Here is a 27,312-nt window from a genome sequence, read left to right as displayed (position 1 = left end):
GGCCCGGTGTGCATGTCTGCTGTACAGCAGGCGAGGGCCGACGGCTACCGACGGCCAGGCGCGCGGGTCGCACGGTTCCACGCCATTGGGCCAGAAGTGCGCGCCGGGCAGAGCGCGCCGCGCCCCGCCCGGGGGCACCACGCCGCACCACGCACCAACGCTCTCTGTCTCTCTCGCACTCACGCGGAGAGGGAGCGCCCAGCCCGACTCCCCGGTTCGTCGCCCCACGCCCCCACGGAGGAGCGCGTCCTCAGCCCCCCAACGACGTGGGCATTTATTCCTCGACTTAACGGTCTTCTTTACCGAGTCGCCAGACAAACGCACGACGTGGTCTTGTTGTTGTTGCTGGGAGCCTCCCCGAGCACGCCGTCCAGGCCGGCAGTCTTGTTGTTGTTGTTGCTGGGAGCCTCCCCGAGCACGCCGTCCTGGCGAGCAGTCTTGTTGTTGTTGCTGGGAGCCTCCCCGACAGAGCCCCTACGCGGATACACGCACCATTTGCCGAGTCAAGTCTGAGTGCATCTCCCCGTTCCGACCGAACAACGCGCCAAAAAGGGAAAGTTGGAGGGAGGGGGGGATTTGGCCATTAATTCATTAATCCGTCCACTGTAAAAGGGCATCGGGTGTTCGGCGGCAAGTTTGGCCGCGAAGGCGCTTCCCTCTCCAGGCGGTGCCTCCGCTCCGCTCCTCCGTGGAGGCTCCATCTGTGGCCAACTGGCCGGGAATGATTCATGTCGTTCGCCGCCTAAAGGAAGGGAAAACAGCGACGCACAAAGAGCTCCGGGTTCGAATCCCGGCTCCGCCAGTCCCTTTTTCCCCGCCGTGAATTATGTGGCGCTTCCTTCGCAGTGCGGCCGCATCACGCTAGGCGGGCCGACCGACGAGACCCGGGTTCGACACCCGGCGGCGCCGAGGACACGGCTTCTTTTCGCGCGCTGAAAACAACGCTAGTACAGGCAAAAGCCCTCTACTAATTTGGGGCCCTCCAGAGCACGCTGTTCGGGGCGCGGCCTCAAACTTGGCCGCTGTAAGGCACTGTAAGGACCGCGGTAAAAATTGGCCAGACTCTGGATTAGCGTGTAGCTGGTGGCGGGGCGGGGAGGGGCGGGCGCTGCGAGTAACGAGGCAAGTTGGCCCGTTAAGGCGATAACGAGCTTGGTGTCCGGCAAGGCCAGGCAAGGCCAGGCAAGGCCAGGCAAGGCCGCGAGGCGAAGCGAAGCGCGATCTTCCAGTGGGGGAGCCTCGCCCCCGGCCCTGGCCAACGCCTAGCGCACAGTGGGCCAGGCGTCCAAAACTCTAGACGCGTTTTGAGCTGCAGAGTCGCTGAATGGGACTCGAACCGAACGTGTGACCCCACCAATGGATTGCTCTCCGAACGAGGAATCCATTGGTGGGGTCACACGCTCGGTTCAAGTCAGCGACTCTGGAGCTCAAAGCGCGCCACCGGTCGTCTGGCCCACTGTGCGCCGGGAGGGTGGTTGCGTCGGCCAGGTGGGGGCGCCGAGGCGCCAGCACGGCCTCGGGATAATTCTGTACGGGATTACGTCCGGCATGTTGAACCCACGAGTTGCCCCCTCCCTTGCCCCCGGCGTTCCGCTCCGATGATCTAAAGCCCTCGTGAACGCGCGTGCGGATCGGAACACATCCGAACCGCGGCGGCGGGTCGGTGCGACACGTCGCAAGACGCAATGCACGCCACGCCAAGCAGTGCCTGGCAGTGCCTGGCAGTGCCTGGCAGTGCCGGACCCCGGCGGGTGCGTCGCTCTCCCCGTCTCTCTCGCACTCGTGCTGGAGGGCGCGGTGCGAGGGAGACGGCGCCACGGGGAATCAAACGGACGGACACGCATGGCGGAGGACGCGGGACTCGTGGGCGTGCCTCCACTGTACGACTCCGGTCCCACCGGACGAGGCGGTTCCGTGGTTCCCGGTTATCCGAAGTGAGTTCTATCCGACATGGAACACAAGGAGGAAACAACGGTCCGGCCGGGCTTGCTGCTTGACGAGGCCACGGCACGGCCGCCCGATGACGGCTAGGCCAGGCTAGGCCGGCTAGGCGTCCCCCGATCGATAATGCCGCCCAGGCCCTTTCTCCTACACGTCCACGTCGAGGAGCACGCGGAGCACGCCAGCACGCCGGCACGCCGCACTGACGGGTCTTCCGCCAACGCGCCGACGCGCCAACGCTCTCCGAGAGCATGTTCAACAGCCCGCCGCGTTGTAACGGCCACCACGGTGGAGGCAGAGCAGGCCGCCAAGGCCAGCAGCTCGACGCCGTGCTCGGCTTGCCTTTACTGCTGCCTCGGCCCACAGTGGGCCAGAAACCGGCGGAGGCGGCCAAAATTGTAGACGCGTTTTGAGCTCTAAAGTCGCTAATCAGGCCTCGAGCCGAACGTGTGACCCCACCAATGGATTCCTCGTTCGGAGAGCAATCCATTGGTGGGGTCACACGGTCGGTTCGAGTCCCATTTAGCGACTCTGGAGCTCAAAACGCGTCTGGAGTTTTGGCCGCCTCCACCGGTCTTCTGGCCCACTGTGGGCCGCTCGGTCGCTTCGGGCGCCCTCACGGCCCTCACGGCGATATGTTTTACGGCCGCGCGAAGTAAAGGCAGCAAAGGGCGGGGCCCTCCTCTCGTATCGGTCGTCTTCACATATCGACTTTTGGACGGCGCTCAATGAGAAGTTTACGACGGGCGGCCGACCGGACGGACCGGACCCATTCGGGGATCTGCGCGACGCCGGCCGCGCGCTGTCGTGCGCACGCACGCACACACACACACACACACACGCAGACTTGAAATAAGCGGGCTGCTTCTCGCGGACGGACATGGTGTTTGTTTTCTTGTACGAACGCCGCGGTGGTGCCCCGCTGCTCCCCGCCCCGCCACGCCACGCGTAGGTCCGTTCCTGATGGGCCCCAGCGCGCCCTCTGCGCCCTAGGGCGGGAGGGGCTCAAGGCCTCACACCTTGGCTCAAATTGAGGGGTGGGGGAGGGGGGAGGTGCCTCCACGCCCTAAGCCCTATTGAAATGTGTGCGTCTTAACTAACCACCTGCCCGCCGCCAAGCCCCCCAATTTCCTTTATTGCTCACGGTGGACACCCAAAAAACAAAACTCTACTTCCAAAAAAGGTCATTTCAAAAAATGTAGCTGGCAACTTAATTTGCCTGTTGTAGTAAATGTATCAACTGCTAAAAATGACCACGCCACAGCCGATGGCGGGTATCGAACCCGCACCTCGCGGCCTCGACGACTACCGACTAGGGCCGTTCTAAAAATAAAGGAAGCCAGCAACAAGGAGGCGCCAGGAAGGCCCGCGGGAGTTTACAATTTCGGTGGGGAAAATGGGCGGTATGGCCAGACTCGTCCATCAGCGGCTACACTAACGCGAGGCAACGCGGCACAGCACACCACCGGGGGGGGGGGGGGGGGGGAGACACACCGCAGCACCCAGCGGGAAGGGGGCAAGAACCGGGAGTACTGAGGGAGCAACTCATTCGCCACACACACACACACCAGTCTCTCTCAAACACACACGCGCGGAGCATTGGAGTAAATTAATTATCTGTATCACAAGAGGCGGCATTTCATTAAAATGCATGTTGTGTTTTTTTATTATTATTACGGCCTAGCCACGCGTGCGCGCCCAGCGCGTCCGGCGCGTCCCCGTGTGGCGGTGTGCCAGTGTGCCGGTGTGTGCCTCCGCTGTTAAAAACCGCTCCGCCGCCTGGACTGGCCGATGGCCCGACGGCCACGCCCTCCCATTACAGTGCTTTGGTCCTGCGAGTCCTGTGTGGTCAAAGTCTGAGTCAGCAGCACCGTCAATAAACCTGCTGCCGTTTCATGTCGAAATTTTCTTTTTGAGGAAACGTGAAACTGACGACGATGCACACAGGGGGGAAATCCGCTGCCGATGTTCCAAGTTCTGTTATTACTTTATTAGTTCGTTATTTTATCATGCCGCCCACACTGCATTCTGCGCAGCATGCATGCTCCCCGTCGAACTAAAAACTGTGCGAACAAAAAGGCAGACAAATCGTCTCTCTGCCTCTCCTAAAAAACCGAGTGCGGTAGGTTAGTGTCTGTGAGCACGCTGATACACCGCGATACACCCCCCAGCCCCACGTGCCAGACACCCAATATCCGAACCCCCAGCCGTGGGTCACCCCCCTCGCTTGGGGGGGGGGGGGGCAGCTGCAGCGGCGGGGTCACTTCAAAGCCGCCGCCGACGGCCACCCCGCCCGTCGCGTTGGTTGCGTCAGTCCGGCCGGCAGACCCGCGGCAACCGAATGGGCCGAGCAATTTTCTGCAGTAATAATGGAATTATCCTCCGTTTGCATAGCCCGCCCCGCCCCGCCATCGTGCGGTCAGCAGTGGCTGCAACCCCAGCAGCCTCCTCTCGTCTGTCCGTCTGTCCGTCTGCCTGTCCGTCCGCCCGCCCAGCCGTGCGACTGGGCCCCGCCGGGGGTCGCTGCGTCGCTATCGTTGCGCCCAAATCGGCTTTGCTTCCACAAAAGCATCATGTCCCCCTTTTTATTTTGGGTGCGGGCCGACCCCAGCGATGAGCCCCTAATGCCCCGCGGGATCAGCAGCAGAACGGATCGACCGGGAAATTATGAACCGAATCATGAATGGGAGCCTGGCGAACCTATCAATGGCCAATGAACGAATGATCGAATAAATGAATGAATGAATGAATGAATGAATGAATGAATGAATGAATGAATGAATGAATGAATGAATGAATGAATGAATGAATGAATGAATGAATGAATGAATGAATGAATGAAAATTAAGCCGTAAAACATTAGACGGAGAGAGTCAAGAAGGGGCTGGAGAGAAAGGGAGAGGGATGCCAAACGAGGGAGTTGAGGCAGCGCGCCAGCGGGCAGTACAGCCATAGACGCACGCCTTCAAATAAGGCCTGATGGGATCGGCGACGAAAAGCAGGGCGAGGCAGGGCGAAGGGGAGGCCGTGGGAGGGGCGGTGCGGCGGCGGGAAGGTGGATTCGTGGCATTCGGGGAAAGGGGGAGGGGGGGAGGCCCGCAAAGGACAAAACGAAGACTGCCTCAGTCAGCAGAGGAGCCGAGCACAAGGTTAAAAAGAAAGCACCAACAACAAAAGACGTTTGAACTCTGACCCTCGGCGGCCTGGCTGGGCCTGGCTGGCGGTGTTGGCTGGCTGTGGGCGTGGCAGTGGCGTGGCACCGAGGCACAACGCGTCTCGGGGCTCCTTCGCGCCGCCGCGCCGCTACGCGCTTCAATGGTAGGAAAAGCTGACTTGAAACTTGTTTCGCAAACTTGGGCCACTTAATCATCTAACAACTCGGTGGCCGCGTGAGCGCGCGAGAGCCTCTCCGAGAAGGCCCTCGGCAGAGCGACGGCAACGACGCTGGAGAGAGAGCGTCTTCCTGCTCTCTCTCTCTCTCTCTCTCTCTCTCTCTCTCTCTCTCTCGCACCCCTACGCAGCGCCCCGTGAGTGCGAGAGAGATAGCAGTGCTGCAGCCTCACGGGGCCTCACGGGGCCGGCCTGGGCAAGGGCCTGGGCGCCCCACGTGGGGTACACGTGTCGCACGCGGCGGGGCGGGCCCCAAAGGGGTCTGCTTCCCACGCCGGCAGTCCCATTCACCACCGCGCAGCACCGCGTAGCACCGCCCCGCTAACGGGCAATGGGTGCGACTTCGAAGAACCGCCCACCCGTCGGAGGAGTGTGACACGAGGCCTCACGAAGCAAGCACACCGCTCCAGCAGTCGTCTCTCTCGCACTCACGGGGCGCCCCTAAGTGCGAGAGAGACGACTCTCGGAATCAGTCTGCTGCTAAGCCGATCTCCCAAAGAGTCGCCTCGCCCTGGAGACCCCCTCTCCCCCCCCCCTCCTCCGGCCCTGAGCTTTCGCGCGGCAGGTGGCTCCAGCACACCTGCAGCCAGCCAGCCAGCCATTCACTGCCAGTCTCCGATTCTCGCCCAGTCAGTCCCGATATTACAACACTGCAAAACGATCGGGGGATCGAGGAGCATGAGCTGGCCCCCGTCGCGATATTGACGGCGTTTGGAGCTCGAACTCGAACCGCGACCGGAGACTCGATGACGGCATTGCCCATTGCCGCAGCGAGCCGCGGGCATCGCATCGCATCGCACGGCCGCAGCGGGTCGTCAACGCGGCGGGGGACGAGACGGCTTCTTCTCGCCGCCCCGCCCCGCCCCGCCACTACCTTTGCTCCAGGTAACCTATCCCCCTCCCCCTTTTCCTCGTTTTTCTTGTCCGGGAATCGAGGAGGGGGCTGTAGCGCGCTGGAGCCTGGAGCACGCTGGAGCCGACCCGGCGTGGACCCCGACGATAGAGGGGCCGGACCCAACGCAGCCTCCAGCCAGCTGGCTTCCACACACAGACACACACACACACACACACACACACGTGCACACACCGGTACGACGCAGGGAGCGGTAGCGCTGCGTCAGATCTTCACCTGCGCTCCGAATCGAGCGTAAAAACGATGAAACACGAAAACAGTATAGCCTGACCCTGGGAAGCGCTTGTAGTGTGCAGAGCGCGGACTTGGGCTACGCCAGGGACCGCGTTCCAAACGCGTTGGAGCTGCAGCACACCGCCACGCTGCACACACCATTTCGGCTATTTTGTGGATCTCATTTCAGCAAGCACAATGGCGCCGGACGTGTGTTGCTCTCTTTGAATGTGTGTGTGTGTGTGTGTCTGTGTGTGTGTGCGTGCGAAGGTGCGTGGGTGTGGGCGTGGGTGCGGGCCCATCCATGGCCTTCGCAGTCCCTTGGTCCTGCCAGTCCCCGCCAGTCCTTCCGGGCCAGACACCGTAGCGCCGTGCATGGCGCCTCGACTCAGCCGTGCCTTCCTTCACAGTGCAGGCGCTCTCTTCCTTCGCCCTTTTCTCGGGTTGCTCACAGAAACCTGAGCCAACGCTTCCCCCTCTCCGTTCCTGAATGTCCCTTTCGGGTGCCGGTGGTGGCGGCCGGTGGTGGCGCCAACAGGGACCCGTCGTCGTCGTCGTCGTCGTCCACCTCCCGGGGCCCGTGTGTCCGTCGGCGTCGGTGCCGGCGAGGGCGGCGAGGCGGCACGCGTCCGCCCGGCATCATCAACAACAACAACAACAAGACGCACCGCCGGCCCTGCCAGTAATCGAACCCGCGCGCGACAAATCATGTCCCTCGTGTCCGAAAACTTGTTCGGCTCGGTGTGTAGAGGAGGAGGGACACGCCCCTAGGGTCCTTTGCCGCGCGGTCCTTGCAGGGAACTGGAGCGCGTGCGCCGTGAGTGTGTGAGAGTGAGTGGGCGCGCTTGTGTGTGTGTGTGTGTGAAGGGTTAGGCCTTCCAGACGGCTGCCTGGCTGTCATGAGCACCGCTCTCATATTTCACCCTCATGTGGCCCGACGGGCTGACGGGGCCCACTGGCCGACGTGCCCAGTCGGGCCGGGCCCAGACCGTGTCGGCCGCGATGCGCCGTTTAACTCCTCTATCCTTATCTATCCAGCACCCCTCCATCCGCTCGCCTTGGCAGGATAGAACATAGAACGCCACCCTGTCACCGCACGCTGGCTGCGCTCTGCGGCGCTCTGCGCTGGCTCAAGGCTCGGGGCGGTCCTAGAACCCGCCATCCCATTCTATCCTCTCTCTCTGCGAGGCTGGCGAGGCGAGTTTGCATGGAGATATGCGAGAGTGGGATAGAGCGAGAGAGAGGGCAAACACTCGAGGGTTGGAGTGGCGCCCCGAGAGGCAGCTGCATCACACCCTCTCTCTCGCTCTCCGCGCGGCCCCCGCCCGCCCAGCCCCCGCAGCTGCGGCTCAAACTATCCATCAGATGAGCCCCGCAAGGCGAACTTTGGCGCCCGAAATACTTTCAACAATCGGTGAGGCTCTTGTGGTTGCGGCCGCTCTGCGCGCCACCGCGTGTGGGATGAAGAAGCAGGGGTGGAGCTTGGAGCTGAGTGCAGCGACGTCAAGAGGCGACGCGGCCAGGCGAAGGTAGGTGGACACCTGTGACGGCGAGGCGGCCGAGCGCCGAGCAGTGCAGACCGCATGCAGAGCATACTCCAGCATGGGAACGGCCGGCCAGGGCCACCACTGCCAGTGTGCCAGGACTAGGAGGTCCTTGGGGTCCTTCATTGACGCAGACACAGTGCAGGCAGCCAGGTAGGCAAGCATCATTGTTCGCGGGAACGGGGGAGACGAGTGTGGACAGGGTGCTGGCCGTGGCTGGGCCACGCTGGGCTGGGGTCTCAACCCACGAGACACTCTCCGCAAAAAAAACCACTCCGTGACGAACCTGGCAAACTTGTCCTTCCCCAAACCTCAACCCGATCAGCACTGCCCCGGCCCCTCGGGGCAGACGTATCGGAAAAGCACTCCGGGCATTTATTATTGAAGCCTCCAGCTGAACTTTGCCGCCCTGTCGAATCGCACCCCGCCTGGAAGAGACGCGAGACAGACACAAAACATTGGCGGGCGGAGGGCGAGTTGCTAGGGAACCACCGAGGGAGGCAGCCTGGATCTAGACCTGGATCTTGTCAAGGACAGTTGGAGGATTGCAGCGGAAAGGAGGCTCCAAACGAGAAATCCTCCCCTCTAATCTTGCACCTTAAACTTCAAAGCAGCTCGAAAATTTTAAGAGCTCTTTTACCTGATAAGGCGACAGCGAGAATCCATAAATCCATAGCGGCGCGCTGAAGTATCCTCTCAAAACGGCACAGACGCACTCACACACACTCACTCACACAGTCGCGTGAAACTCGGGGCAAGCCCTCTTCGTGCTGGGGAGTCGAGCACTGAGTGCCGAGGGCACTGTCAACCAGGACGAAAAGTGAGGTTAGCACGAGGAATGCCCATTCAAGCAACGCCAAGACAAAGTGGTCCGGACGAGCCGGTGCGAGGCTGCGACCGTCGCAGACCGTCGCCACTCACACGACACCCGTCGGGAACGCGACCGAGCCGCGCGCGCCCCCGCCCGACGCAGGGACGCCAGGAAAACGCACGTTTGAACGGACCGACATGAACGCGAACACAGTACGCGGAGCAAGTGCGGACCAGAGCGCCGCTCACATTCACATGGTGGAGTGGACGACCTCCCTCGCCTGCTTCTCAGCGAGTATTGACCAGAGGGGAGCGCGCGCCCGCCGCCCGCCTTCGAACGCCACCGCCCTGCCGCCTGCGCCCCGCCGCCACTCCGCTCGGCGCGCGCTCGGCTCGCGTTCGGCTGCCGCTCGGCCTCCTTCGGGTGCCTCGTCCCCGAGTCCCCGACCCGAAGGACCCGAAGTCGCCGCGGCGGGGCGGGCACGGAGCAGAATGGTATGGAGGATCAGCTATGCACGAAAACCGAACTACCTTTCGCGGCGGCAGTTGGTGCTTGCTCCGGCCGCCACCGCGCGGCGCTCGCGTCGTTATGGCTCTGCCCCGGCCGCTGGGCGCCTCTGCCGGCCACTGTGAGGCATGGGCCGGGGACGGTTTTTCGGCTGTAAGTCCTAAACCGTTCAAATTAAATAGGTAGAGTAAGCGAGGCGATTGTAGGTCTCAGTCTAAGCTACAATCCGCTCGCTTAGTATACCCCTCTAACTGCAGCTGCCTAGGAGCTAGGACTGAAAAACCATCTCCCGCCGGCGCCGGCAGCCCCAGGCCCCAGCCCCTGTCTACGCTTTTCTCTAGAGATAAAGAAAAACATTATACAATCCATTAATTTCTAATTAAATTGTATGATTGTGGTTGAATATTGTTCAGCTAAAATATGTTTAGGAAATGGTGTCATTACAATTGCTGGAATGCACATTGTTTTAGAAATCGAGTAGTCATGATATTTGACGGAATTTACTTTATGATGCCTGATTTAAAAGCTTAAGTCAGAATGAAGACTTTTGAAACAAATCAGTACAGTTGTCGTGACTTAAAACTGAAATCATTAAAGATGTAGTCAGAAGGTGACTTTACGTTTGCTTTTCAAGTATTGCCTGATAGCACATGAAGCGTCAATGATTCTTTATTTTTTTATTTTTCAAAAAATCTGAGTATAATGCTACTTTATGCTTTCAAGCACAGTTATTAAATTGAAGCCAATTTTATTAGGTTCCCACAGTTTTCTCACTTGCCAAAGCTTTTGAGCCAGGCATTACAAATTAAGTGACGTCAATTACTATAGGTTCTTGATTTCTAAATCGAAAAGGCTATGCAGCCACTGTTATGGCCTTATGTCCTGATAACAATTAAACTATGCAATACCGAGACGCAATTATGCAGTTTTATTGAAAGCAACTGGATTGTTTTATTTTTTTGTGAATTTTGAAATAGTAGTATGGACCATGGGGCCTGGGGCTGCCGGCGGGAGATGGTTTTTTAGTCCTAGCTCCTAGGCCGCTGCAGTTAGAGGGGTATACTAAGCGAGCGGATTGTAGCTTAGACTGAGACCTACAATCGCCTCGCTTACTCTACCTATTTAATTTGAACGGTTTAGGACTTACAGCCGAAAAACCGTCCCCGGCCCATGCCTCACAGTGGCCGGCAGAGGCGCCCAGCGGCCGGGGCAGAGCCATAACGACGCGAGCGCCGCGCGGTGGCGGCCGGAGCAAGCACCAACTGCCGCCGCGAAAGGTAGTTCGCCGGCCCTATGCCGCTGGGCCTGATCCGTTGCTCCATACCATTCTGCTCCGTGGGGCGGGGCCGCGAGGGCCGCGGCGTTGGGCGGGGGTGGGAGGAGGCGCGGGGAGCCAGAGGGGTGGGCGTGGGCGCTCCGCCTCCGCCTCGAGCTTTCGGGTGGGCCAGGGTGGGCCGTGGTGGGCCCGATCGCCTTGCCGCCTTGCTGCGTCCAAGTGGCCACTGCATTTGCCGTGCAAGTGTGTTGAGTACTGCAACTGCAGGTCGGAAATAAGACGCAGGCAGAGAGGAACGGTGAACGGTGGCGCCAATCAAAATCCGCCGCAAAATCAACCCGGCCCTTGTGCCTCGAGCCCCCTCCCACCGAAACAAAAACAACAAACAAAAAGAGGACGGTTTGAGCTCATCACCGTCACCACACCAATCTCAGCACAAGAAACTGTATGAGATGGGACGGACGCGAACCCCAGCCCAGGCCGACCGCAGCTTAGCGACCGCAGCCAGTCCGTGGACTTCCCTGGCGCTTCCCTTCCCAAGCGACACGCTTCTGATCAAGACTGAGTCGGCTCGTGTCAGTTCCAGTAGCACTCCGCAAGAGCTCCGTCTCCATTGTCCATTCTCAACGGGGCCCTGTGTACTTTCGTGCCCAACTTTCGGTTTGCATGTTTGATGTGAAAAGGCAGAGAGTCAGGATAAATGAACAAGGAATACTTGGCATCATATTTTAATGATCAAGTTAGATAACTTTGTACATACTTGTATAAATGGTACAAACATTGTAGAAATTATTCTTAAAAACAAGAAAAATTGATTTCAGGTATACAAATTTTAAGCTACAAGTAACTCTGATAAATGGTTAAAACATAATTTTCGTTGGTACATGTTGAGCTTTGCTCATGTCCTAAGGATAAATAGACCTTTCTATAACAAGTTTACTAACAAAAAAAAGCAACAGTAGAAGAAATAGAGATGCTGCTTTAATTTTCCCCATCTACAAAACTTAAAAGAGAGAAAAAAACAAGAACAAGTAAAAATTTTGAGGAGACAGAGTCGTCTAGCTCCTTAATATTGCACGAATTTCAATAAAATTTCAATAAATGTTACAAATAAAACCTTCAGCAAAAACAAACTGAAGATGGGATTAACAGGACTTAATTTTCCAAAGCAAGATTCGAAAGCAACACTGCTTTAGCTCACATTTCTGCAGTATAAATATAACAACTAATTACTGGAATCTAAAAGCTACCCATCTTTAAAAAAAACTAAGCATTACACACAAGAAAATGGCTGTAGCGCAAGTACGTGATTTCTTAAGTACATAATGAAATGACACCATGTTGGCACATAAAATTAAAATTACTGCCTATTGCAGCTTTCACCATGCAGAATTTGCTAAACAGCTGGACATTCAGGCTTTATGTAGGTTTTAGATCTAATGGACAATTGGGAGAGGGGACATAAGACTAAAAACCCACTATAGGATGATCAGTCTTAAGTTGAACATAAGACCAAAATTGATAGGAAATAAGTTATCTTAATCTCCTAAATGTAAAGTTCCCTGATTTTAAACAGATTTTAGCAGACTAAAGGAGAAAAAATTCTCTAAACAGTGTAAAAAACCTCCTTACAAATTACTATAAACTTAGTGTACTGAATGGTTTCACATGAAATAGCACCATGATTCTTTTTTCTTCAGTGACCACAAAAGAATTGTCAACTCATCCATGATCGATCAAAATCAAAGCTTTGTTCCAAGCTTTGCTCAAAGTAAATAACTGCCTCAAGCTGATCTGACCTGACAAAAAACAGATCAAACCAATTTGGTCAGTCTCCTGATTGTATCTACGAGACAATGCCACTTTCAACACACCCAAAGCCCAGCCAGATTCCCAACTGGTGTCATCAAATTGGTGGAGCAGCTCTCTCAATAGAGGCATTCATGCATAGTGAAGCTAGGTATATCTGATTTAAAAAGAAACTTGTCACAGCTAAATATTTAATTGAGCCATTGGACACAAAATTCTGATTGATCTTACTTAGGTAAATTTGAAATAAAAGAAACATATTATGACTGATATCACACATGAATAAAGCATATAGGAAGACCAAATCATTCGGCCTTTTCACAAAGCTTCCTTCTTTACAAACACAACAAACACATTCTCTATTAATACATGTATAAAATTTCAATATAAATGCTGAACATTCACAGATGTTACTTTAACCCCCATGGTTAATCACAGTTCATACTTGTGGGAAAAGTATTTTCCATCTGGAATGCCTGTTTGGAAAATGAAGAAAGTGCCAATGACACATACGCATGAGACCAGAAGTAAATCGCATTACACCTAACACTCACAATGAAAGGCCTACACTCAAAATTAATACTGATAGCCCATTATTTCTGTACCCACCCCAGACAAGTCAAAACTGTACAAAGACAATAAATAGTAAGAAATGGTACATGTATCTGGATAGTGTGCGACTAGTAGCCTGTGTATACATAAATTGTTTAAAAGATTACATATATTTCAGTTTATACTTTGAATAAGTTGTCCAGCTCAGTTCACAAGCACTAAAGCGAATGCTCTCCATAAAATCTATCCTTCAGGTGCTAGCGTCACATTAGTTGATGAAAGAGAAGGAAGAAATGAATACCAAACTCCAATGTTACAGAGAGGGGATGTTGTAACCTTCCAGTGGGAATTTCTGATCAATAAACATAAAATTCTCACCCGAGCAACTACATATCACTATTTTTTTTAAAGGCTCACAATGCATAACTAGCAAAGAAGCAGTGGTTTCGATATAACTTATGGAAGAAAATTTCAGAGCATGAGGCTCTCTCTCTCTGATGCCCCCATAACAATTGATCAAATTCAATTTAAAATCGCAATGCATTTCCATGCTATTGCTAAATAAAAGAATTTTTTAAATAGAATTTCTGTTGATAAAGGTCCAAGAAGCACAATGTCAACTAAATAAAACTTATAAACATATCATAAAGTCAACAATACTAATGGGGAAACTATTAAATAAAATTTATAAAATTCCATAAGAGGAAAGAAAACACAGAGCGTAAGGCAAGTTAATGTGTGAGCAATTGGCCTCCCAACATTTCTGCATAAGAATCTGCTAAGTCAGTGTCAAGACTTCACAAATGACAACTTTCAACCTTAAAAAATTTCTTAAGAGTAATGGAATATTGGTAGAACAATTGCTGCAAACACAAACTGTCTGGAGCCATGTTATTGCACCATTCAAAAGGAAGACAATCTGTCATTCCCCTATGTTTAAAAATTTTGAGTAAGAAATTTATGTTGCCAATAAAACAAAATTATCACTATACACTTAAATTAAAATGACAATCAACAGGGCTCAACCCAAGAAAATAAAACATAGTGACACTAAACATGAAAACAAGTGCATGAAATGAAAACAATGAATGGCCAACAAGGATAGCGAATCCAAGTTGAAGAATGAGGCAGGTGGCACTCGATACAGCACTGGTTTGTGCAGTCTAGTCACAACAGAATTAAATTACTGATTGTTAAGCTTTGAGTCCATGTTTGGAATGTAGTCCATGGCCATGAGACAAGCGAACAGAGTCATGACCATCTTCGGTTTCACCTCAGCAATGTCTTCTGGAAGGGCGTAGACGCGAGCTCCCGTTTTCCTCGCCATGGAAATAGCATATTTGGCATTTGCTAAGTTATCCTGAAAAAAAAAAAAAATTAAAATGAATAAGTAAGCAAGCAAACGAAACAAGGTAGCCATGTGAGGCAAACTTAGTTCTTACCTCTTCAGAACCACTATCCTTGTAGACATCATAGTTGATAGCACCAGGCTTAATAGAATCAATTAAATCTAAAACTACTTTGCCGTCCTTGATTGCTGAATCCTAATACAGAAAAGAAAAATGTGTTAACTAACGTAGGTGAGGTAATGAAATGATCTATAAAAATGTAGACAAGTTATAAATAGTGCACCTGGAAGCTCTTGATTGAAGTAGTCTTATGAGCAGCAGCCAGCTTCTGATTCACCCATGTTACGATTTCTTTCTCAACGATGGGGCTTCCTGTATTGGCCAACTGGGTCAAGATGGACAGAGTGTACGCTCGCATCAACTGCCAGATGAGAGCTGTTCAGGCGAGAAAAAAAGCAGAAAGATGATGTCAACTTTTCTTTCTTAACACAGCTGTTGTATGTTTGTTCAAGAAGTAAAATATAATACTGTACCTAAGGTTAAAGTAGCATTCCCATCATTAAGATCTTGTCCTGCAATTCCAACAAGAGAGAAGCCTAGCTGTTTACCCAGCTCCACAGCATAGTTACAATTTTCAAGCTTCTCCATGAATTTACGAAGTTTGGAGAATTTCCTGCAAAGTTCAAAAATTTAGAGAGTTGATACAATAGTGGTAAATGAAAGAATCTTGACAGCAAATAAAATGCCTACCTATGAACTTTGGTCCAGTTGACAATTCCTGGTTTGATGATATCATACAACTGGAATATAATAAGGCCATCTGCCAAGTCAGAGTACAGCCAATTTACAGAGGGTGTCACTCCCATTGAATTCATCCAGTTACGGTAAGCTGAAAAAAAAAACAACAAAGAAATGTGAGAGGCACGTTGTGATTTAATGATCTCCAATCAGCCAATACTAATTGTTTCATTTACTTTTCTCTTCCCGATTTTCTTCAAGGTTCTCCAAGCCATCGATGACACCTTCAGGCCTGTCAAGACCTGGGTGGTTGTTGAAAAGATTGGCAACAAAAGCCAAGTTTAACTTGTAGATTCCATTCACAACATCACTGGGAGTAACGAAGCTCCGGCAACCAAGTTTAGCCGCTTGTTGCAACATCAGCTCAGCTCGCTGCATCATATCTGGCTCCTGAAGGGATTTGAATTTTAGTTAATTGGTTTTAGGACATGTGCATATGTGCGAGAAAAATAATTTGAGTAAACTACTGTAACTTGATGTAAAACTGCATCAGATCGCACTTACCATGACAGCCTCCATGGAAATGCCAGCATCGGCTGGTGCAATCTGCCGAATGAGATGAGAGTAAATCTCAGAATCCGTAATGTCTGAGGTAAAGTTGTGCGCCCTCCTAAAATCAAAAAGGTAACAGACAAATATTAGACTTCAAAATCCAAGAAAATGTACTTGCTGCTGAAATTAGCTGCAGAAATTTTACCTGGGAGTTCCAGCTCTTTCAAGGTGGTGGTTGACCCAGCGAAGCAGGATTGCTTCAGGCGACATCTTCATAAGATCTTCAATGCGTTCATCATGCATCAACAGAGTTGCCAAGCCTGGGCAATTTTCAAGAGTAATCTGGTTGAAAAGTCCTATCTGCAAAGTAAAGAGAAAAAAAATTGAAGAAAATGATGTAAATCAATACAGAAAAATAAGAGGATTTAAGCAGTAGACTTACCCTAATAATTTGCCAAAGCAATCCAAGAACAAGATGGGGTTTCCCTTTTGCTAGATCAAGAGCATCAATGTTGACAATGTTGCAGCCAATAGCCTGGGCTGATGTTTGTGCCAGGGTCAAGTTTTCATGTTTAGTATAGAGAGTGAGGTTTTTCTTGTTGATTGCTCTTTCATCAATGGTGTCAGGGACAGAGTGGTTGATAATCTTGCTGTAAAGAAAAACCATGAGATGAGGTTCAATTTTTCAAGAAGTTGATTTACTTGCGGAGTTCTTTTACTTAGTCTTACCAGAGCAATATTCCATCCTTGACTCTGTCGTAGAGGGCCTTCCCCTCAGCATCAATGGGCAGCAGGTGCTTGAGGTCCGGGTCATGAGACAGGTTCGAGTTGATCCAGTCTGAGAAGGCAAGCTGTTCCTCCAGGCGCACGGAGTGTGTCGTGCCCTCGCTGGAGGCCTCCGACATGCCGCCCAGCGTCTCCAGATTCTCCTTCTTCGAGACCACCTGTTTGAACGTACTGGCGACTTCATTGGCCTTCAGGTCGGTACACAACTGCAACAAACGAAAGGAAATGAGGCGTCGGCTGCAACTTGGGACACTGCGCTCGCACAGCAGTTCTCTCTCGCACTCATGGGGCGTCCTGCAGGGGGGCGACGAGGGCTTACCCGCTCGAACTCGTCGAAGGTGAGGCGGCCCTGGGTCTCGAACTTCCTCTTGTTGCGGTACTCGTCGATCATCTGGCGCACCTTCCAGCCCGGCAGCTTGAAGCCACAGCTGTCCAGCGCCGACTTGAGCTCGGACACGTCGATGGTGCCGTCGCCATTCTTGTCGATCTGCAACACCAAACGCCACACGGACGGGTCAGTCACTAAAATCTTCCACTCCAATTTTTTCTCCTCGTCCTCTCCTTCTGCCCTTAGAGCCCCATAAACCCACCCAAAAATTATTTTAAGTTTTAAGGGGGAGGGGCACACATTTTCACACACACAATCACACAACACAAAACGCTCACAGGCACACAGACACACTCATGACAACCTGCTGGAAACCCGCAAGCAGCTCGGGGGTCTTGGTCGTCTCCATGTCACAGTTGGCACTCGACTGAACCGGAGAAGTCTCTCTCTGGTGCCCACGGCGGTGCAGGCAGGCCAGGGGGGCAGGGCGGGACTGGGCATTGCAGGACCGGACCGGCCTGGACGCCACGCCACGCCACGCCACGCCGTCAACCAGCCATATACAGAAGCGTACTTCCTATCCTGGACGAACTAGTGCTCCGGCGCCAGCCGCGAGGCCTGCTGCGGAGAACGAGGGGAGGGGGGGGGGGGAGGGGGGGCGTGTACTTTCTTCCACTTGCATTTTCATTTTTCCTTGGGGTGACATGGACACGCAACAGGTCACCCAATGACGACACTTGACTGTCGATTTTCGGCAAGTGGAGCCTTTTTCAAGGGCGCAACGGGTCGATCCAGCCGGGGAAGGACACCGCACTCCCCCGAATTAAAACAAAACAGAAACCGGAGGCCGGCAAGGCGTTTCGGACTCGGCCTGGTCATCCACCCGCACGGCGCCTCGCGCTGCGCGGCGCCAAGAAGCGCCTGCGCTCCAGCCGCTCCAGCGGCGCGACGATGGGAACCGGGGAACCAGGGAACCGCCGGCAACTGGGAACTTGCCCTGCCTCGCCCTGCCTTCCCACAGCCGGCACACCGCGAAAGGGGAAAGGGGAGGGCTTGGCTTGGCGCTCTTTCCGGCCACTTTTAGCCAAAAACATTGAGACGCGTGGCTGCCCGCCAGAGGGAACCATGGCCACAGTGCAGGCGGCACCTCTAGAGTACTCCAGACGGGCTCACGCGCTCTACATAAGTCTGTCTCTTTCTGCCTGGACCGCGTGCCGGACCCTGGGGCCTCTGGAGCCGCGGCTGGCTGGCTGGCTGGCTGGCCGGGGGGTCCCAGCCAGTCCCAGCCAGTCCCGGCTGCAACGGAGTTTGTCCGATAAGGGCGGGGCATCTACTAGGTCAGGTCAGTGAGCCTTGGCAGCCTTGGCAGCCTGGCCCGGCGACAAAGGCTGGCCGAGGTATGCGGGTGCCCCGGGTGCCCCCACCCTCCCCTCTGCTGCAGAAGCTAGAGTGATAAATGTGTTGACCGGCCCGGTCGGCCCCGCGGCCACGACGGGATCGGCCGCCACCCACACCCACCGAGCGACACCGCGCCGCGCCAGGCACACATCACCCCATTTCCAGACAGACAGCGAGTCCAAGACCAAGGCGGACTTGGCTTCCCCTCGACCCGGTTTGCCTCCGCCGTGCGCAGTGTACGCGTTGCCATGGCGCCGGCGTCGGTCCGGGGGGCGACGGCGGCGACGGCGACGCGTGCGGCCGACGCGGGGCCTGGGGGCGGGAAGGGCCCCTCCCCAACGCACGCCGACATCCCGTAGTAAAAGATGACCGAGGCGCCTTCAAGCACAGCGTCACTGTCACCGGCCCGGCAAGCGGGTCGAGGTGAGTCGTCCGCTGCAAGGCACACTGCAAGGCAAGGCTCCGTTCGACGGAAGACAAACAAGGCGACGCCTAGACGCAGCATGCTCCGTCTCTCTCGCACTCGCGGGGCGTGCGGGGCGTGCCGTGTGGGTGCGAGGGAGACAGAGCGACATGGCGTCACGCCGTTCGAGCCGGACGCCGCCACTCCGCGGACGCAGATAGCGCGAGCCGAACCAATGGGACGCACTTTCCGGAGCCAGGACGCCAAGTCGCCGATCCACAGTGTGGCGGCCAAACCTCTAGACGCGCTTTGAGCTCCAGAGTCGCTAAATGGGACTCGAACCGAACGTGTGACCCCACCAATGGATTGCTCTCCGAACGAGGAATCCATTGGTGGGGTCACACGTTCGCTTCGAGTCCCATTTAGCGACTCTGGAGCTCAAAGCGCGTCTAGAATTTTGGCTGCCCCCACCAGTCTTCTGGCCCACTGTGGAGCGCGTTCAAGGGGTTGAAGCCCCACCCGCCACGCGGCCGGGCGCCTGGGTGACGTCACCCGACCGAGTCACCTCTCCAGGCTGAGTCACACGACGGGGGTTGGGGAAGACCGCTCCGTCCGTCTCTCTCGCACCCCTAGGGACGCCCACGAGTGCGAGAGAGACAGAGCGACGACGCCATCCGAGGGGGTATGCACTCGCGTAATAGTCGGTTCACTCTACCTGTAATAGCACGCGTAGTAATACTAGTAACACTAGTAATAATAGTAATAATAGTCGCGTAATAGCCGAAATTGTCAAAATTTTATCAATTTTGGTGTGTTTTAGGCCGTTTTTAGCTAAATTCCGATTTATTTGTGGCGTAATAGCGTAATAGTCGGTACACAGGTTCAGAGAGCGCATACCCCCTCGACGCCATCCTTCGGAATCGGTCTGCAGGCGCAAGCCGCGCAAGCCGGCTGCGGACGGATAGGCCACCGCCGCGAACGGCAGCGTGTTAATTCAAAGCACCGCAAGCCAGCGGTCGGGACGCGCACTGCCAAAAAGCAACAACAACAAAATGCAGTGGCTGCAGTCCGCCAGTGGCGCCGCCGCGCCTGGCCGCGCCCTGCGCAAGGACGTGCAAGGTCACTGGGCACGGCGGCACGGCGTGGTCCCAAAGAGCGGCGTCACGGACGCGGAGCGCGCGGCCTGGCGGGGCCCCGCTGGACGCGGCGACGCGACGACGCGGTGCTGGAGTGACGTAACGATGACCTATAAACGGCCTGCCCGGCCCGGCCCTGCCTGCAGTTAGGCCCCGGCACGGCAGAGTCTGCGCGCCGGCCTGGAATAGAGAGACTCTTAGAGAGAGCCCGGCCCACCGAGTGTCTCCAGTTTGGACTCGGAACGACGAGGAAACCGTTTGGCCGCGCGGCACGCGCCTCGGTTTACAACCCTGCAGTCGTTTGCTCGCGTTTAGCATCCCTTTTTGGGCCTGGCGACGGAGGAGGAGTAACTAGCACACGGCCCGCCGTGCCAGAGTGACTGAGTCTGCGCCGGGGAGGCTGGAGTTTGCCCGTCTGTTTCGCTTACGACGATGCAACCCCAAACCCGGCGCTGGGGCAGCACAACGCGGTGCTGCTGATCCGACAGGTCAGCAACATCGACGCCTACACGCAGGGCCGGGCCGGGCCCCTACCCCCTACCCAGCCAGTCGGTCCCACCTGGCCCTGGCGGTACCGAGCTATATATGGTGCCAGGCGGAGAGGGGGCACTGTCACATGTGTGTTTGGCAGAGGGGCCCGAGGGAAAGCCCCCTGGGTCCGCCGGGCCGCCGTCCCGCGCGCTGGGCCGCCCCGCGTGGGGGAGGAGGTTGCCCGTTGCCCAACCCGAGTCCCCCATTCCATGTCCAGCGTCCTTTTCCCGACGACGCCATCCTCACATCAGGCCTTCGCATTTTCACCAAAGTCCGCCACACGCGGCGCCGGCGCGCCGAATTCCACCCAAAGCGGCGCTCGCTCGCGAGGACGGCCCCGTTTTTGTGTTCGGCGCTTCTCTTCTCACGGTGTTGCCGTGCGGTCTGCCAGCCCCGCCAGCCCCGCCAGCCCGGCGTGCTGCCTGCTCGGGCTGCCCGGCCTGATACCATCAACGCGGGCGTGCACGTCCACCTGTGCACACGGGAGGGCCGCGGTGCCGCGAGGGCGCACACTGGCGCACACCTGCACGCCGCCCCGGCTTTCATCGCTCTCTCTCTCTCGCACTCACTGGGCGGCCCGCAGGGTGCGAGAGGGGCAGTGTGGTGGCTGGAGTGTACAACCGCAGCAGCAACGCCCGGGTCACGGGTTCGACCCTCGTCGCCCCCGCTGCACTTTCTTCACTGTCGACCCGGCGGCAGGCAGGCAGACACACCCGAAAAGGGCTGGCGGCTCCGCGTCCGTCACAGTGTGTGTCCAAGGCCGCGGCGCCGCGCCAATCGAGATAATTGAGTAGCCAGATAGTTGCAGTCAAATCGATTGGGCGTAATCCCCGGTGTGCCGGCGCCATGTGTCTGTTTGGCGACGCGGCCGGGGCGGCCTGGATGCCGTGACATCGCGCGACTCGCGGACGACCGCAGCGACCACAGCCAGCAGCGAGCAGGGGGCTTAGCGCCGCCCAGCCTGCCCGGCCTGCCCAGCAGACTGATGCCGAGTGTCGCTTTCGTCGCTCTGTCTCCCTCAACTCGTGGGGCGTCTCGTATGGGTGCGAGAGAGACAGCGCGACGGAAGCGACCCTCGGAATCAGTCTGCAGTGGAAGAGAAGGACCCAAGTGGGAGCAAAGGGTTCAAAATGGGGAGGAAAGGGTCCAAAATGGGAAGAAAAGGGTCCAAAATGAGAAGGGTCCAAAATGGGGAGGAAAGGGTCCAAAATGAGAAGAAAAGGGTCCAAAATGGGAAGAAAAGGGTCCAAAATGAGAAGGGTCCAAAATGGGGAGGAAAGGGTCCAAAATGAGAAGAAAAGGGTCCAAAATGGGAAGAAAAGGGTCCAAAATGGGAAGAAAAGGGTCCAAAATGAGAAGGGTCCAAAATGGGGAGGAAAGGGTCCAAAATAAGAAGAAAAGGGTCCAAAATGGGAAGAAAAGGGTCCAAAATGAGAAGGGTCCAAAATGGGGAGGAAAGGGTCCAAAATGAGAAGAAAAGGGTCCAAAATGGGAAGAAAAGGGTCCAAAATGAGAAGGGTCCAAAATGGGGAGGAAAGGGTCCAAAATGAGAAGAAAAGGGTCCAAAATGGGTAGAGGAGGTCCTTAGGTGCCTCAACTAAGTAAGAAAAAGCGGTCCTAAGGGCCCCCTAGTGGGAAGACACGTCCCAAAACGCGCTAGGCGAGGAGGAGGATCCTGGGAGAAGACGGTCCTAACCAAGTCACTGTGGGAGTGGGGAGACAAAGAGCTGACGGGGACCCAGGGCGAGAGGGTCCTGCCTGCACAATGCGACCAGGGTGGCCGGGCCATGCAGGGCCACGCGGCCACACTACTAAAACACACGGCGAAAGGAAAGTCGGGGCGCGGGGCCCCCAAGGCCCAGTGCGACTTCCACGTGCACGCGGTGCAAGCTTGCCGTCGGCTTGCCGCAGCAGAGTCGCTCTGTCTCTCTCGCACTCACGGCACGTCCCGCGTGGGTGCGAGAGAGACAGAGCGACGACAACGACTCTCAGTCTGCAGGCTGCGGCAGGCTGGCGCGCTGGCGCAGCCACAATGAGCCCCTTAACGCGATAATGGGGCGTCGTTGGCGTCGCCAAATCACCCCGCGGCAAGGCGCGGCAAGGCGCGGCAAGGCCCCGCGTCTTCCAGCCACTTTGTTTGAGCTATTCGCACGGCGCACCTGCCATGCCATGCCTGCCTACCGAGCTCGTTCTCCAGTGGGGGGGATTGACATAGTCCTTTCTCCGCGTCTCAAAGCGTCCAATTACCGCCGAGCCTGCCTCCAGCTTGCAGTGGCGTGGCAGCCGCACGCTGACTCAGGCCTGCCACCGCACTACGCATGCAGCCTTCACAGCTCCAAAAAACAAACAAACAAAAACAACACGTCGCAAAGTACTGTACGCTGTACACAGGGGACGCCCGAACTCGCTCACATCATTTTTTCCATCCGCGTTATGGGGGAACGCGAACGGTATGACTCACGATTGCCTCGCCGCTCGGTTCGGTTCGCTTGGCGCGGCGCCTTCACAGTGTGCCAGGCAGCTAGCGCCTTAAACACCGGTACAGTCCGTCAGTCGCTCGGCAGCGCGTAAACAGAACGGCCCATTACTTTCCAGCGGGACTGTACCCGAGTTTGCATACGTGCCGCGGCACCTGCTGCCTAGCCTGCTGCCTAGCCTGCTGCGCCTGAGGCGTCCGTCTCTCTCGCACTCGCGGGCCGTGCCTGGCCGTGTCGGAGGTGCGAGAGAGAGAGCGCCACGCCGTTACGACTTATGGAGCTCCCAATGTGCTGGCAGGGACGTCCAGCCGCGCGCGCCTCGCCCGTGTCACTTTCCGCGGGGCTTATGGGACGCCTCCGCCGCGGGGGCGGGGCGGGGCGGGGCGGGGCGGCGACGGCACGGCACTGGAATCACGCCAAAGGCCGTCGCCCTGCCTCCCTCGCACCCCCAACAGCAACGAAAGCTCTTAGAGAACGAGCCGGCGGCATTCAAGCAGGAACTCAACGCAGAATGCGGGTCAGAGAGACCGATTCCGAGAGTCGCTTTCGTCGCTCCGTCTCCCTCGCACCATGAGTGCGAGAGAGGCAGAGCGACGCCCAGTCTGCAGCGGCCAGTGTGAGGCGAGAAATAAATTAGATGACACACTGGTGCGGCGGGGCCGATCGGCAGGCCGCCCGGCTGACTCACTGGGCCTTGCCTTCCGTCCCGACATCCAGACGTCCAGACATCACCCACGACTCCAGCGACAGCCAGGGCGCGACGAGTCCACATCGACACACGATCAGGCCGCTCCCATTGGCCGGCCGTCGGGGCTCTGGGCGGCGCGCGGCCAACCCGCGAGCACGCCGGGCTCCGTGTCCGGGTCCGGTCGCAGCTTCCGGACCGGCCCGTCTCCCTCGCACTCGCGGGGCGTGGCGTGCGGGTGCGAGAGAGACAGCGCGACCAAAGCGGCGTTTGGAGGCAGCGCGCGCAACGGACAGGTGTGGAGCACGCCATCCATCCGTCCGCCGGCCGGGCAGGCCAGTGTCGTCCGTGACCGGCAGGAAGCTCCACGCCGCTCCACGCACGCCGCCGAGCCCACCGAGGCCGCAAGAGAGCCGCGCCGCGCGGCGGATCAAGAAGCAGCAGGGCTGCCTAGAGGCTGCCACACTGCCATCCGCACGGCCTAGAGGCGACGGCCACGCCCTCTATGCGGGTAAAAGCGGCGCACGCTTTGCAGCTTTGCACTTTCACGCCGGCAAAAACTCGTCCTGATGCACTGCACTGGGCCGCAGCGCTGCAGCTCCGCGGTGACAGGGACAGGGGCGGATCAGAGGCACTTGTTTGGGAAGGAAGCGAGGCGCCACCCCCCGGGCCGGGGCCGGGGGCACCTCGCCGTCGCGCACCTCTGTCACGCTTCGCGCACGGCGCACGGCGTGGCGCACTTTGTCGCCGGCCGCGTCCTTGACGGCGAGGTCGCGGCGGTCGCGCGCCCCCTCCAAGACGACACGTTTGCTTTTCCTCGGAGGCACGGGGAGGTGTTGGCGGTGCGCTACCGGCCGGGCCTCTAGGGCCGGGCCGCGCCTGGCGCCTCGCTCCAGGACTACAGACTCCAGCCGGCCGGCGTCCTGGAGTCCTGGAGCGGCACCGTTCCACTGTGCAAAAACATGCCAGCGCGAGTCACGCGTTCGAGTCAACTTCGAGAATGACGGATCAAAGCCGTCAAATCGGCGAGGTTCGGCTTATGGCCATTGACAGTGGCTGGGCGCCGGCTCTCGTTCTTGACCTTGGAGGCGGCAGCACCGCAGCCAGGTTCCGCCGTCACCTGGTCGGGCTGGTCGGTCGCCACGATCACCGCCTCGCCGGCCGATGACGCACCCGCGGCCAGCAGGCCAGCAGCGCTCGCTCCGAACCGAAAAGTGCGTTCGTCGTCACTGTCTCCCTCGCACTGGCGGGGCGCCCCGCGCGTCAGTAACGAGTGCGAGAGAGACAGGGCACGAGCCGGCCTGACCAGCCCGGCCCGGCCTTATCTGAACGCCACGCCCGGCCTCTAGCCCGAGGCGGCGCAAGGGCTCTCTCTGTCTCTCTCGCACCCCTCTGCAACGCCCCGCGAGTGCGAGAGAGACAGAGCGCCGGTCGGAATCCGCCTAGATCGTGACGCCGGGGCCGATCCAGGCAGGATCCAGGAGGGGGCGGTGATGGATCGCGCCTCGGCAGCAAAGCACGGCGGAGCGACGCAGCAGCCTCTGGGCTTTATGCTTTTTGCATTCCTCATCGGTGGGCGTAGCGTAGGGCCTGGCCGGCCCGGCTGGGCCCCCCGCGGGGTTCGCCAGACAGCTGCCGGGAGCCCCCGCGGGGCGGGGCGGGGCGGGGGGCAGGAAGAGGAAAGGGATCAGGGCCGGAAGCAGATGCAGTTGCCGCGCTTACTAGATTTATCGGCAGGGCCCAACAGTGCTTTCGTCGCTCCCTCTCTCTTTCTCTCTCTTGCACCCCTGCGGGGCTGCCCAGCCAATGCGGGAGAGACACGGAGTGTCCGCGAACGCGATTCACCTCACGTTCAAAAATTTATCAGACTTGCAGTCTTTTCGGAGACCCCAAGTCAAGTCAACAGGACTCGCGGGGTCTGGCGCGGCGAGGCGTGGGAGACCGACGAGCCGACAGAGACGGAAGGCATTTCGGACGTGACCCGAGGGAGGCCCAGGCGGCCCAAGCGACGGGACGTGGGCGTGTGCGGCGTGCGCGTAGTCGATGACCCCAGTGACTTACCCCCCTCCCTCCATCTCACTCCTTTTCCTCTCTTGACTCCCCCGCTGTGCCTGTGGCTGCCCCTTCTCTCTCTTTCTCACACAGGCTCCACTATCACGACGTATAGTATGAAGGTCAAGTGTACCTTGTCTTATCAAACCGCAGGATCAGCAAAGGTTTATTAGTCATTCGATTCGCTAAACAGGTAGCAAAATGAATTGTACCTTCCCGAAAAATAGCGGCATTCATTCATTCATTCATCGATGCATTCGATCATTCGTACATTCATTCATTCATTCATTCATTCATTCATTCATTCATTCATTCATTCATTCATTCATTCATGCATGCATTCATGCATGCATTCGATCATTCATTCATTCGGTCATTCATTTACTCGGACATTCATTCATTGGCTCATTGGGGCATGCATTCATTCATTCATTCAGTCAGTCATCCATTTATCAATCCGCCAACTCACACATGCATTTAGCACTCCTAAAAATAAAGGTGAGGAACGCCTCAGAGCTGTGACCTGGCAGCAGAACTCTGGCAACAATTACAGCAGGTTGTGTGAGAAAATGTATCATGCATAAGAGCAGAGCTTTCATCCATTGTTAATGGTTTAATGTGATGAGAAATTTTCACAACTAAGGACATTGTTTAAAACAGGAGCATCTCTCTTATCAGTATTCTGCTAACTTTTACCCAATTTTGAATTCACTCAAGCTACACATAGATGAAGGTTAAAATATGATTTCATCCAATGCAACAAAGAGTACATAGAAAATTTATGAAGTTAACTATGACATGCAGGAAGCAGTTCTTTAAGTTTCAGACAGTAGTCTCTCAGAGAAATAGCCACAATCAATAAAATTGATAACTCAGATGTTTACTTGGAAAACAACTGTCAGTTTTTGAGGTTAGGTGGAGATTGGGTTTAATGATCCCCTTCAGATAACTTTTAGGTGGACGGACTTTCGGCCCGATTCAGAGACCCTTGCCAATAGGGGATTTCAGTTCCGGGGACGAATGCAATCATCCCAACGCGCAGCGCTGGAGCACTGCCCTTCAAGGCCTGCAACGTCACAAATTTGGTTTAAATCCCCCAGGGCAGCCGGCCCATCCCACTTTGAGGGGATTTTTTTTTCTGACAGATCCGAAGCGCCCCTTGACGCGGGCGACAACGGCGTGGCTGGAACGCGGCAGAGGCGCGCCGTCTTGTCCAGGCCTCGGAGCGGAGGGCCGTACTTGCCGCAAAATGCGGGGCCGAGCAGAGTGTTTTGACGGTCGGTGTCTGTCGGCAGACATTCCAGGCCGCAAGGGGCTGCTGCTGCGACGCATAAACACGTCCCCGTTCCGGGCGAACCACGCCGAACCCGGACTTGCAACCACGCACAGCGACGCCCCGACCCAAGCCCCGTCCAAAGTCATCCATTTCGACTCACCGTGTTAAACTGTTCGTAAAGTTCGGCCTTTTCGTCCGGGCTCAGTCTTGAGGCTCCTCCCACCATGGTCGCCATCTTGGACTCGACTCGAGCCGTTGGCCCGTCCGCTGCTGCTGCTGCTGGCGGATGGTCACGTGGTACCGTCATGGAGCCCGCCAAGCACGAAGCGGCGCGGAGCGGAGCGGAGGAGCGCGAGGCACGCCGGCACACGAGAAATGCGGCGCGAAGCGCGAAGCGCGAGACGAACAGGCAAGCAGCCGTGTGCGTGGGAGAGGCGGGTCGCGGGGCGGGGCGGGGCGGGGCGCGACGGGGCTCCGGGGGCACGGCGCTTGACGCGCTTGACGCGGTACGCGGTTCACGCGGCGGTGGCGGCGAGGCGTGGATGGCGCTTGGGGCTCTCTCCCGCGGAGTGCTTCCCTCTTCCCTCCGGCCTCGACGGCAACCGACAGTGAAATGAGATTGCGCGCCACGCCGCTCGGCTTTAT

The 27,312-nt window shown here is 56.6% G+C and overlaps 1 protein-coding gene and 1 long non-coding RNA gene across 2 annotated transcripts in view; both read right to left on the bottom strand.

Annotated features, from left to right (window-relative positions):
• LOC117651697 overlaps window positions 1-9,097 on the bottom strand; it is a 61,735-nt gene extending 52,638 nt beyond the window's left edge. Inside the window, exon 1 of the long non-coding RNA XR_004588120.1 lies at window positions 8,642-9,097. This is a non-coding gene — a long non-coding RNA (uncharacterized LOC117651697). The remainder of the gene's footprint in view (window positions 1-8,641) is intronic.
• A 2,213-nt stretch (window positions 9,098-11,310) lies between these two features.
• LOC117651739 (plastin-2) lies at window positions 11,311-27,101 on the bottom strand. Its single transcript, XM_034396046.1, has 12 exons — window positions 26,828-27,101; window positions 16,701-16,868; window positions 16,325-16,587; window positions 16,038-16,245; window positions 15,801-15,955; window positions 15,608-15,713; window positions 15,280-15,493; window positions 15,056-15,194; window positions 14,839-14,978; window positions 14,589-14,740; window positions 14,399-14,500; window positions 11,311-14,316 (listed from the first exon to the last, which is right to left on the bottom strand). Exons 1-12 carry the CDS (start codon window positions 26,972-26,974, stop codon window positions 14,140-14,142), a joined length of 1,971 nt encoding a protein of 656 aa, XP_034251937.1. The 5' UTR covers window positions 26,975-27,101; the 3' UTR covers window positions 11,311-14,139.
• Window positions 27,102-27,312: the final 211 nt, after the last annotated feature.

The sequence above is a fragment of the Thrips palmi genome, unplaced genomic scaffold (assembly GCF_012932325.1).
Source record: "Thrips palmi isolate BJ-2018 unplaced genomic scaffold, TpBJ-2018v1 HiC_scaffold_6, whole genome shotgun sequence".
In the NCBI taxonomy this organism is placed as follows: Eukaryota; Metazoa; Arthropoda; class Insecta; order Thysanoptera; family Thripidae; genus Thrips; species Thrips palmi.
Note: the sequence above shows the minus strand (reverse complement) of the source record. Positions and strands in the feature narration are given on the sequence as shown.